Below are 10,619 nucleotides of genomic sequence, written 5' to 3'. Positions count from 1 at the left end.
CTCTTCCGAAATCCTGTCTGGTGATTATCTGCAGGCCAGAAACAGAACCTTTGCTGTTTGGTCTTCAGCCAAAATATTGCTTATTTTCTTGGCGCGCACCTACATGTCTGTGCACAGCTGGGATATTTGTGCAATAGAAACACAGATTTTATTTTCTACCCACTTTTGCTTTCCCACTGCCCCACCAAATAACCCACTGAGCCATAAAAGGGTAGAAGGTACATTTATGGGTAGCAGGGAGTTAGGTTTTTTTATCTCAGCTCTCACAGAGTCCTGTCCCTTGTTTGTTAACCCCAGCTGTGCATGTCTCTTTTGTAGGAGGGAGAGACACTGTGAGCTGGTGTGAAAGCTGGCATGGTTTGGAGGTGGCATCTCTGAAAATGCCGTGGAAAGGGGGAGGTTTGGAGATAACTGTGGTCATTGCACTTGTTTGTGAGGCTCAGCACTGCACACCCCCCTGAGATGCTGCCCAGAGCTGGGGTGGTCCTGGGGCTCCCTTCTGGCTACTCCTGTAATATGCCCTGTCCCTGCTTTGCAGATTGAAGCACTAATGATGGAGATGCAGAACCCAGACAAGGGCGTCAAGACGCAGACGCAGGTTGTGATGATCACAAACATCCCACACGCTGTGACAGGTAAGACCTTTCCCTGGGGAAGGCACCAGGCCAAAGAATGTCCTCAGAGAAAAGCTGTGTGTGGATCCCATGCCCCCCGCCCAGGGTTACTGCTGCCTGGGTGAACAGGGGAGCCCATGTTCCCAAAAATATTTGCTGTACGTCCTTTGACACATACCTGCTCCCTTTAGCTCATTCTCACTCACATCTCATTGCACTTCTAACTCTTTGACTCAGAGGCACAAAGATTGATGATCATATGTTTGTAGCTGCCTCACGTGAGGTTACTTCAAGTTACCTTCCTTTTTCTTAGTGTACAGATGAATGGTCCTTCAGCCTCCAGACCTGTTGTATTCCTGGTGGGGCTGGATCACAAGTAAGGATTAATATTAAAATCCAGTTAAAACAGGCAGACTGAAGTCAGGTGGAACTTCTGAAAGGAACAATAAACAATTAGTCTCCCTTTTAATATTTTCTGTTAATGTTTATTTTTCTTCAGTATGCAGGAAAAGAAAAAAATATTCAGCCTACTTCTCTGTCTCCAAATGACAGCTTTTCCTCCTTCAAGCAGACTGAAGAAGCATCAGACTGGGAGCTGTGCTGTGTCATGTATGGCATTACAGGCAGCTCTTATCACAGGCTCCTTTATGCCTGCCAGCTCCTTTCACAGGGCACTATCAGCACCTCTGATTCCCTGTGCTCCAAGCCTGCACAAAAGCTCTTGCAAGGGATCCTCCACTATAAATACTGACACATGCTGTACCAAAGTGTCCTCCTTCTGCTCTGGTCTTTCTGCAGCACTTTGAAGTTCAGAACAAAAACTCCCACTGAAACCAGGGAGCTTGCTCCAGGAAACTCAGGAGAAAACTTAGCCAAATAGATTTTTTTTTTCCCCTACTGTATTTGCAAAGCTCTGTAGGGCCTGTGTATTGTTTACCCCAGTTTTTTTTTTTTTAAAAAAAGGAGGAGGCAGAGACTCTGAGATTAAGTACTTTGCCCATGGGTACAATCAGTCAGTGAAAGGATAAGGAGAACTTGGATGACATCTGAAGCTTTATCCAAATCATATGCTGGCTCATATAGCTGTGGTGCAGCTGAATCTGCTGGAGTGCTTTGCATCTGCCAAGGAGGAGCCTTGCCTCCCCTAGCTGCTGCTGACTAGTTAAGGCAGTGCTGTAGAAAAGTTTCTGCTGCACTGAGAGTGTCGTGCCACCTAGATGGAATGCAGGGGGAACAAGTACTTCTCTTCCTGTCTGACCAATGTAAAATACCACTTCCCAAAAGCCCGTGGCTAGATGATGTGGAGGGAAGATGCCTGTTGGTGCTTATCCTTGTCGCATGCTGTCTGCTTTCTTCTGGTTCCTTAACCAGAATTGCTACAAGTTCCCTCTTTCATAAATCATAAATTCTACTCAACTTGTGACAGGCGAATTCCAGTCTCCTTGTGTGGCAGTCATCACTTTCTGAACTATGATATTCTTGGTGCCATGCAAGTTGCATTTATACTGGCTGACTTTGGGGGCTTGCAAAAGAGACTGAATCATGTTTCACAAGGGAGTGGGAAGACATTAGAGCAGTGGGCACAGATCCACTGGAAAGAGCTTTGCTCTTAGCAGGAAGCTAACTAGTTAAATTCAGTGTCAGTAAATTGGCTTACAACACAAAAGGCAAATAAACCTCCAAGTTAAATGCACACCTTTGGGGGAAAATGCTTACAGAGAGCTGTCTAGAACAGAGTGATGGGATAATCCTTTAATTTCATCTATTTCAGGAAGCAGGCAGTAGGATAAGAGCTCTGAGCCCCTATTAGAAAGTTAAGTCAGCACTGCAATGTCAAGAAAGGTCAATACCTTGGTCTGCAATCCTAGGGGATGTTTGGAGGGAAAGACCAGTAATTGATCTGGGAATGTGAGCACATGGAAGGTGGTTTGTAAAATTTGCCCCCACAACGTAAAATTAAAACTGCTGGAGGCTTCTGCTGTCTGTGTGTATGACTGACCACAGCCCACCAAAATAAATGGGAGAGATGAAGTGGTTGTGAATGCAGAAATCTTGTTGCTCTTTGATATGTCCTGTTTGTTATGTCCTGATCTGAGACTTGGAAATCCCTTCTGCACTGAAAGTCATGTGTCTTAAGAGGACTCCAGAGGACAGGTCACTGGTCTGTCACTATAACTGAGATAGGACAGAGCTCTATGAATCTGGAGATACTTTGCAGTGGATCTTTAAAGACAAGATGGTGCAAAACAAGGGGCACTTCACCTTCCCTGGGTGTGGAAGCTGTTGCACTGCTTAAGTCCTTTCTAAGCCAATGCTGAGGGTTTAAGTGTTCCTCAGGCCACCTGTGCTTCTGCCCACTCAAGCTGTGCCATCCTGAGGTCACTGCTTCCTGGAGCTCCCTCTCACAGAGGCTGATGCCTGCTTGGTCAGGAGAAAGCCTGAATGACAGCATAGTCTATAGGGGCTCTGCAGTGTGTTTTATCTCCGTTTCTCTTGCTTGGTGCATTTGAAAGCGGGTTTGTGCACTTGGTGGGGTCCAGAGCACAGCGAGGGGTGAGGACTGGAGAGGACTCATTTTGGCCCATGGATTTTGGCACAATCCCAGTTTCAAGCACCTGATGTTTTCTTTGCTTTTCAGGTAATGATATAATGCAGTGGATTCTCCAACGCTTGCAGGTCACTCCGGAAGGTGGGTAGAAATGTAAAATTTGAGGCTTTTTCAGCTTTGAGTTGTGGAACTTCAGAGTCTCTGTAGTCAAAACCTCGTAGGTTAATTAGTCTCTCTGGAGTAGCAGCTCACTTTTAAATTCAGTGCAGTGTTCATGTGTTATCAAAACATTTGTCTTCTCCATTTTCAGAGGCACTCCACCTGGGGGACTTGTTTGTTAAATATGGATACATCTACCCTCTTCAGGAGCCAAAGAATCTCACCCTTAAACCAGATGTCAGCCTGTACAGGTTTCAAGTGAGTTGCACCTTGTCTAAAGCCACTGAGAGGGAGTTCACCAGTTTTTAAGTCAGGCAGGTGGGGCAATTCCCTGGGAGCTGTAGTCATGAGGCCACGTTATGGGGCTGTCCTCATTGTTCAGTGTACAGGAGGAAGGGATCCACAGAAAAGCCTCAGGCCAGTTCCCCCAGTTCTGCATGTCAGATTACAGTTTACAGGGCAACTGTCATACTTCCTTCAACTAACTTAGCATGCTTCTTCAACTTAAAAATAACTGTGCTTTCTTCTCAGTCTTAAAGTAGCAAATGGAATAGCTGGTTGAAAATAGAATCATGTGGGGAGACTGAATAATGAATACACAAAAAGTAGAGTAATATTGGGGATGTTATCAAGGTTCATGGTTGGACTGTTTCCACTAGGATGGGAAATTGGAGTACCCTCGTTTGTGCTTTGAGTGAGGACTCATGATGCCACATCAGGCTCCAGCACCTCAGTGTGAACGTGCAGGCAGCAGTGAGAGGTTGGCATGTGAGCCAACTGCAAAGCAGGAGTGGGTTTGACATTGGCAACCTTGATTCTCCAGCTGCAGCTGACCAACAGCTGAGAGGCTGAGGCTCCCAGTATGGCCCAGGAGAGGTTTCCTCTCCTCCAGTGCAGATGGTGCTGTGAGCTCAAGGCTGCTGTGCACTAATGAAAGGCTTGTTTCTCTGCAGACACCCTATTTCTGGCCCGTGCAGAGCTGGCCTGCTGATGACACAGACTATGGTAAGTGGTAGCTTGCACCACACCTCCTGAACAATATCTCCTGAGGGCTCTTTCCATATCAATTTTTGTTGCCTTTGTAGTGCTTTTTATTGTAGGGCTGGTCATGAAACTGGGGCTCATCACCTTGATTTACTTCTGCAGGCTGTGCAGTCTACAGACTGAGTTGTTTATACCAGGGTTTCCCCTGTGGCTCTTCATGATGCTGTAGGTCTGGGGAAATAAGAAATCCCATTTTAGATTGGAATGTTTTTAATAGAACTTTGTAACAAAACTTTAGTCTGTGTTTGGAAAATTTGGAGGTCAAACTCTGAAGAACCTCAGCTTCTTAAAGATATTGTCCAGTGTCCTGTGACCAGTCAGGCCCTGGCTGAATTCCCAAGGGAGTGGCTGCTGCAGGAGGCATGCACTGCCCATTCCGCATGGTTGCTCCCAGCTTGGGCACTGGCTCATGAAGCATCAGCGAAAGCAGCAAGTTCATTTTTCTTTGAGCTTTTGTAAGCTTGGAGCTCATGCCCAGGAAGTTACTGTGCCAAAGATTCCTGTGTTTGTCATCTGAGTAAATTTTTAATTCTTCTTGGATTTGTTGATCTAAGTAGAAGAGCCTGCTTATTTGCTTCTCCCTCCACAGCAATTTACCTGGCAAAGAAGAACATTAAGAGGAAAGGGATTTTAGAAGAGTATGAAAAGGTAAGGAGCTGTTGTACTTGTTCCACTGCAAGCCTCTTGTTTGCTTTACTCCTCTGTTGCTAATAAATGGAGTGTGGCAAAAAAAATCACCTCTTGGTTGTATGAGATGGTACTCCAGCAATGTCAAAAGTCAAAATTTTGGAAGTGAAAAAGTACAAGAAAATACTCTGGTCACTGATAATTTTAGCAGGGATAATTGCTCTCCTCGAGGCGGTGTTTTTGAACTGCTGCAATTTCTGTAATTACATTCAGAACAACCCAGATTTCTTGGCCTAGTGTAGCTGATTGCTCTCCTCGAGGCGGTGTTTTTGAACTGTTGCAATTTCTGTAATTACATTCAGAACAATCCAGATTTCTTGGCCTAGTGTAGCTATGAAGAGTCAAGAACACCCTAGCATGGGAGCTCCTTGTCCAGAATTTTCACACTAACTGCTTTTTTATTTTTATTCCAGGAACATTACAACATGCTCAATCAAAAACTGAACTACAAGTGGGATTTTGTCATTATGCAGGCCAAAGAGCAGTATAAGTGAGTTGACTTTTGTTCCCATATTTAGTGTGTGAGGGGGCAGAACTTCACTGCCATGGCACACAGTTAAATTGCAGTTTAAAACCGTAAACTGCAGCTCTAAAATAACTTGCAAGTGCCTCTCAAGGTTGTTTCCTATCACCTGGGGGTTCCTCCAGCTAAGAAAGTAAACTGTGTTCACTTCACACTTTGGGAGTGGGGATTTCAGCAGTTTTCAAATGACCAAGTGGCCACTCACAAAGCCCTCACCTGCAGCCCCTGCTGTGTTCCCTGCCCCTTTGTCTGCCAAAGGTGTGGATTTGGTGTGGCTGGACAGGGCTGAGCACAGGGGGTTTTTTCCTGCTGATGCCCACGTGCCTCCCTGCAAATGGTTTTTGCACATGCAAAAGTGTGCAAGAGGGGTGTGTGTTAGGTTTTGCACCTGATGTGACCCCCAGAAGAAGCCAGGGTCTGATGCTGCAGCCTGCAAACCCTCAGTAGAGCCTGCTGCTTTTAGCTCAGGGGTCTCCATGAGCATCTGGGATCAGGCACTGGTGTTAGGACCTGTTACTGGTCTGGTTCCATTACTGCTTGTACATGTCTCACAGCTGAACCAAATGGCCTGAATGAAGAAGCAGTAAATGTTCCCAGCAGGGACTTCTGGAGAAAAAGTCTGAAGTGCATACTTAGGCACCCAGCCAAAATGACTTTAGGAGCTGAGTCCTTCAAATTCCCAGGAAAGTTAGTGAGCATGAGATGAGATCCTTTGGACATAGGATCTTTCCTACTTCTGTGGGTTCCTTTTACCCTTTTTTTTTTTTTTTTACCTGCCAGCACAGCAGGCACTGCCTCTGCTGTTCAGCAGTGTTTCTGTCTTCACTGGGAAGGTAGCCAAGTCGTCAGAATTCAGCTCATCAGATAAGTGTCTCATTAAACACGAGACTGTTGTTCTTGTAAATTGAGGTCAGACTTTGCGCTAAGAGCTGCCAAATGCAGTTTTAAAGTTAGATACCGAGACTGTGTCTGAACTGGTAGATTAACCACGTCTGAGGCTGGGGCAGACTGGTGCAGAACAGCCCACATCCACCCTGTTAACCGCAGCAGGGTGGCCACATGCAAACAGCCTTTGGGGAATGCTCCCTTGCCCATGCTGAGTCCCAAATTGTGCCCAGAACCTGCCTGGGAAAGCATTAGTTGGTACAAGCCCAAGCCATGCTGGTGCTGCTTCTATTTAATAGTAGAGGTGATTTGGGTTTTAGTGCCTGGGAACACTGCTTGGCCCCACTTCCAAATAATTTCTGTGAGAAATGCCCCTGTTTCCTGTGAGACAGGGATGAGATGTGTCCAGGATGTATCTGCATGGCAGTCCTCAGACACTGCCCGGGGATATGAGAGACAGATAAACATGAGGCAGCAGGGCTGACCACAAGTAGCGGGTTGTTAGTGTAAGACTCTACCAAAGGACTGTCTGTCTAATCAAAAGAGGATGTGTCTGCTCCCAGCTGAGCTCAGGAAGATGATGATTTCTCAAAAGCTACAGTCATGTGTGGCCATGTGAACAGCATGATCTGCAGTGCAGAACCAGGCAGGGTGAGGTGTGGTCAGCATCGTGCTGTCAGGCTGGGAGGGGAGGCTGGGGGTGTGCTGCCTTTCTCATCCCACTAGTGTTAGAAGAGCAGGATTAACTCCCCTGGTAGAGTTAAATCCTGTTGTTGGCTTTGCAGGGCAGGGAAGGAGCGGAAGAAGGCGGACAGGTATGCCCTGGACTGCCAGGAGAGAGCCTACTGGCTGGTGAACCGAACTCCGGTAAGGACAGGACGTCCGTGCGTGGCTGTAGTGCCTCGGCAGCACCCTCCCTGCAGCCACCTGGGACACACACACACACCCCAAGGAGCATGGCCTGGGGCTGTGCACCCTGTCACTTCTCCCCAGGGAAGGGGTCAAAGCTCCAAGTCCAAGCCTTTCTCCTTGGTTGCTCTCAGAGGTGCAAGGTGGGAAGGTCTGGCCACAGCACCCATGCTCAGAGGGGAGTGTTCCCAGATTCCAGGGGCAGAGCTCCCCCAGGGAGCTGCTGGCTGGGAGCTGCTGGCAGCAGAGCCCTTCGGGTCTCCTCATGCATTTGTGTGAACCACCAACTTTAAAACAAATGAGCTATAAAGCTACTGATGTTTCTTGTTCATAACAGCCCGGCATGATCGACACCCTTGACTATGGACTAGACCGTGTAGCGGATCCCAATGAAAATAAGGTAAACCAGGTGAGACAGGTTTGTTGGGTTTTTTTTTCACACACCTACTGAATTTGTCTGGGAGGATCCAGACAACTGGGATTGTGGTTCTTTGGGCACTGCAGGCTGAGCAACTCAGCTCAACCACAATAGCCAAACAGGCCAAAAGCTGAAGCTGTCTCATTGTCCAGGGGCGGGGCCCTCAAAATAGGCTTTGGCAGCATCTTTTGGCTGGAAAATACTTTGTCAGCTTTCTTGCCACACCAGTGAGAGTGGGTGTTTAGCTACAGGACATGTTTTCTCTGCTGGTGAAGCCGAATTAAGGAATCCTCTGCCTCCAGATAGTTGTTACTGCCTCTTTATTAGTGGTGAATGGACTGGGGAAAGTTGAGGGGTGTAAAGGAGCAGAGGAAATATCCAGGCTTAAAATAAAATGACAGAATACCTTCAAAAGGGTGATTTGTGGCATGGAGTACTTGGTGTGGTGGATAGGAGACACAAAATTTTGCCTAAAAATGCCTTTTGTATAGCTAGACCATAAAGGAGCAGAATAATGAAATGAGACTGTGGAAGCTGTAGCTGGGTGGGACTGGTTCAGAGTCCAGAAGACAAATGCAACCAGTGGATGAGGAGCTGGAGCTGCTCTTCCCTTTCTCCAGTCCTTCTAAGTGACCCTGAATTTGTGCATTTAATGGTGTTCATTTGGAAGTAAAGTCAAAGTGTCTCTCAGCAATTAAATGCAAATGTTACTGTGATCACACTTACTGTATTCCCACAACTTCTTATTTTTGTAACAGCCTTTAAACATCTCAACAGCCAGAAGCAGGATAATTGCTTTGACCGACTGTGTTCTGTTGCTATAGTGACTGAAAATGAGCAAAGTGTAGGATGAGGTGTATTTTATTTTTTTTTTGTGCTGTAAGTAGCAGCTGCTGAGAGCCTTTTTGTTATTTTTTTAGAGAGAGAAGAAGTGGAGGAAAGGGAGAGGGATGGAAAAGAGGAGTAAGCCAAGTTCTCGCCCACAGTTTTACAGCTGACATGTAGGAGATTTTAGGTTTGCAAACGATCTGAAAGCCCAGAGCCATCTGCCAGCTGCCTGGTAGCACAGAGGAAGTGAGCTGAGGGATCTATGTCCTGTTCCCACCCTGGATGTTAATAGACATGGTTGGTTCTCCCAGTCAGCAGAGACTTCAAGGAGGGCATGAGCCAAAGAACATCAGCCTTGGGGTGACTTCACTGCCTTTCTCCTTTAAACTGGTCTGAGCTGTGCCTCTTCCCTGGAGGCTGAGCTAAGAGGGAGGGTGGTTCTTGCTCCTTTTTTTTGTTTTTCAAAGACCAATTGACAATATACTGGACAGCCAAAAGCCAACCTAGAGCCACCTTTGGACTAGCCACTTTTTTATTTTTAATTTCTGCAGGCTACTTTCACAAACACGTGTGGCTCAACAGCCTTTGAGCAGAAAGGATGGCCCAAGCTCTGCTGGTAAATGCTGGGCTGGGCTATATCCCTGCTGAAGGCAGTGCAGAGTTTTATTGATGTTTTCTGTGGGCCCAGCCTCTGGTTCTGACATAGGTGAAACCATGAGAGCAGAGAAGAATGGCATGAATCCAGTGCCCATTTATTTGATTTCTGCCTCTGTTCACACTCAGTCTAGCTTCACTTTGTTGGCCAATTAGTTTTCTCTTGACAGCTGAGAAAGAAAATATTCCTGGTGATTAATTTCTGATATCAGAATGACTTCTTGGAAGCTGATATTGACATGAACATCTCTCACTTGCCTCAGCCCCTTTGGTGGGCTGCTCTCTCCCTAATTGATAGAGTCTTCTGGGGATAAACAGGTGCTTGGCTTTTATTACTGACCCATGAGCATCCCTCCTGGTTATAATGAGTTAGGAGTTTAGTTGGGCAAGAGGAATAGGGCAGAAGTAGCCATCCATCGAGCAACTTATTAAGGGATGTTTTAGCCTTTTGTTACTCAGGTCTCAGGCTCAGGATCGAGCCTCACTCCTTAGGGAGTTACCAGGCAACCACCAGAGCCTGCTGACTGCAGGTACACACTGAGCTTTTGCCTTCTGTGACCAGAGAGGCTTTCTGGAAGGTGCTTTAGCTTAGCCAAAAATCATGGCACTGGATTCAGGGACTACTGAATGAAATGCCCTGGGTTATACACAGCAAATCAGCCACAGATCTGCCTAGTCATTGCTGGCCTTTAATTTCATAAGTCTCTCTCAGTTTGGCTGCCTGATAAATGCATAACTTCTGCTGCATCCATCACATCTCTGAAATAACAGGGTCAGAAGCAGATAAACAAGACAGGGTAAAACCAGCTGGCTAAGCTGTGTGCATGGACAGAGAGCACTGCAGGGCAGAGGGCAGGTGGGATTTGCAGTGCCCTGGTCCAAAATGAACTCTGGGTAACAGTGGCCTGGTCTTGTTCTTCTCTCCAAGCTCCATCTGGGTGTACACACAAAAGCTGTTGTCCAGCTGTTAATGGCCTCTGTAAACACTGAATGGCAGCCAGACCAGCAAAAACATAATGGCCATTATCTCCACAATGTGGTCAGGAAGACCCACGCTGAGAGCAGAGGAGATCCATGTGAGTGGTTAGCTGGAAATCAGCAGATGTCCCAGCTCTTGCAGGAGCTGCTGCTGGCTTCAGCCATGTGGATCAGCCCTTGAGTAGGTCCTGGCTGGCTCCCAGCTGAGCTTTGCATCCACTGCCTGTTCACCTGGGGGGGTGCTCAGCTGGTGGCAGAGGGGTGTGACAAGGCCATGCAGGTGTCCCAAGTGCTGCTGTGTGTCTCAGTGAGGAGGGTGTTGAACAGCATGAGGCACTTGCCTGAGACAGACCCCTGTCTTTCCCGAATTGC

At 47.0% G+C, this 10,619-nt stretch overlaps 1 protein-coding gene across 1 annotated transcript in view; it reads left to right on the top strand.

Moving 5' to 3' along the window:
* The window catches only part of RGS9 (regulator of G-protein signaling 9), a 27,113-nt gene that overhangs the window by 5,587 nt on the left and 10,907 nt on the right, over nucleotides 1–10,619 (top strand). Inside the window, exons 2-9 of the mRNA XM_010002705.1 lie at nucleotides 539–635; nucleotides 3,253–3,303; nucleotides 3,473–3,579; nucleotides 4,275–4,326; nucleotides 4,955–5,013; nucleotides 5,466–5,542; nucleotides 7,246–7,327; nucleotides 7,707–7,769. Of these exons, the coding sequence (XP_010001007.1) occupies nucleotides 539–635; nucleotides 3,253–3,303; nucleotides 3,473–3,579; nucleotides 4,275–4,326; nucleotides 4,955–5,013; nucleotides 5,466–5,542; nucleotides 7,246–7,327; nucleotides 7,707–7,769 (588 nt within the window). The remainder of the gene's footprint in view (nucleotides 1–538; nucleotides 636–3,252; nucleotides 3,304–3,472; nucleotides 3,580–4,274; nucleotides 4,327–4,954; nucleotides 5,014–5,465; nucleotides 5,543–7,245; nucleotides 7,328–7,706; nucleotides 7,770–10,619) is intronic.

This window comes from Chaetura pelagica, unplaced genomic scaffold, assembly GCF_000747805.2.
Source record: "Chaetura pelagica isolate M959 unplaced genomic scaffold, ChaPel_1.0 scaffold47, whole genome shotgun sequence".
Taxonomy (NCBI): Eukaryota; Metazoa; Chordata; class Aves; order Apodiformes; family Apodidae; genus Chaetura; species Chaetura pelagica.
The sequence above is the reverse complement of the archived record's forward strand: the minus strand, read 5'-3'. Positions and strand labels throughout refer to the sequence as shown.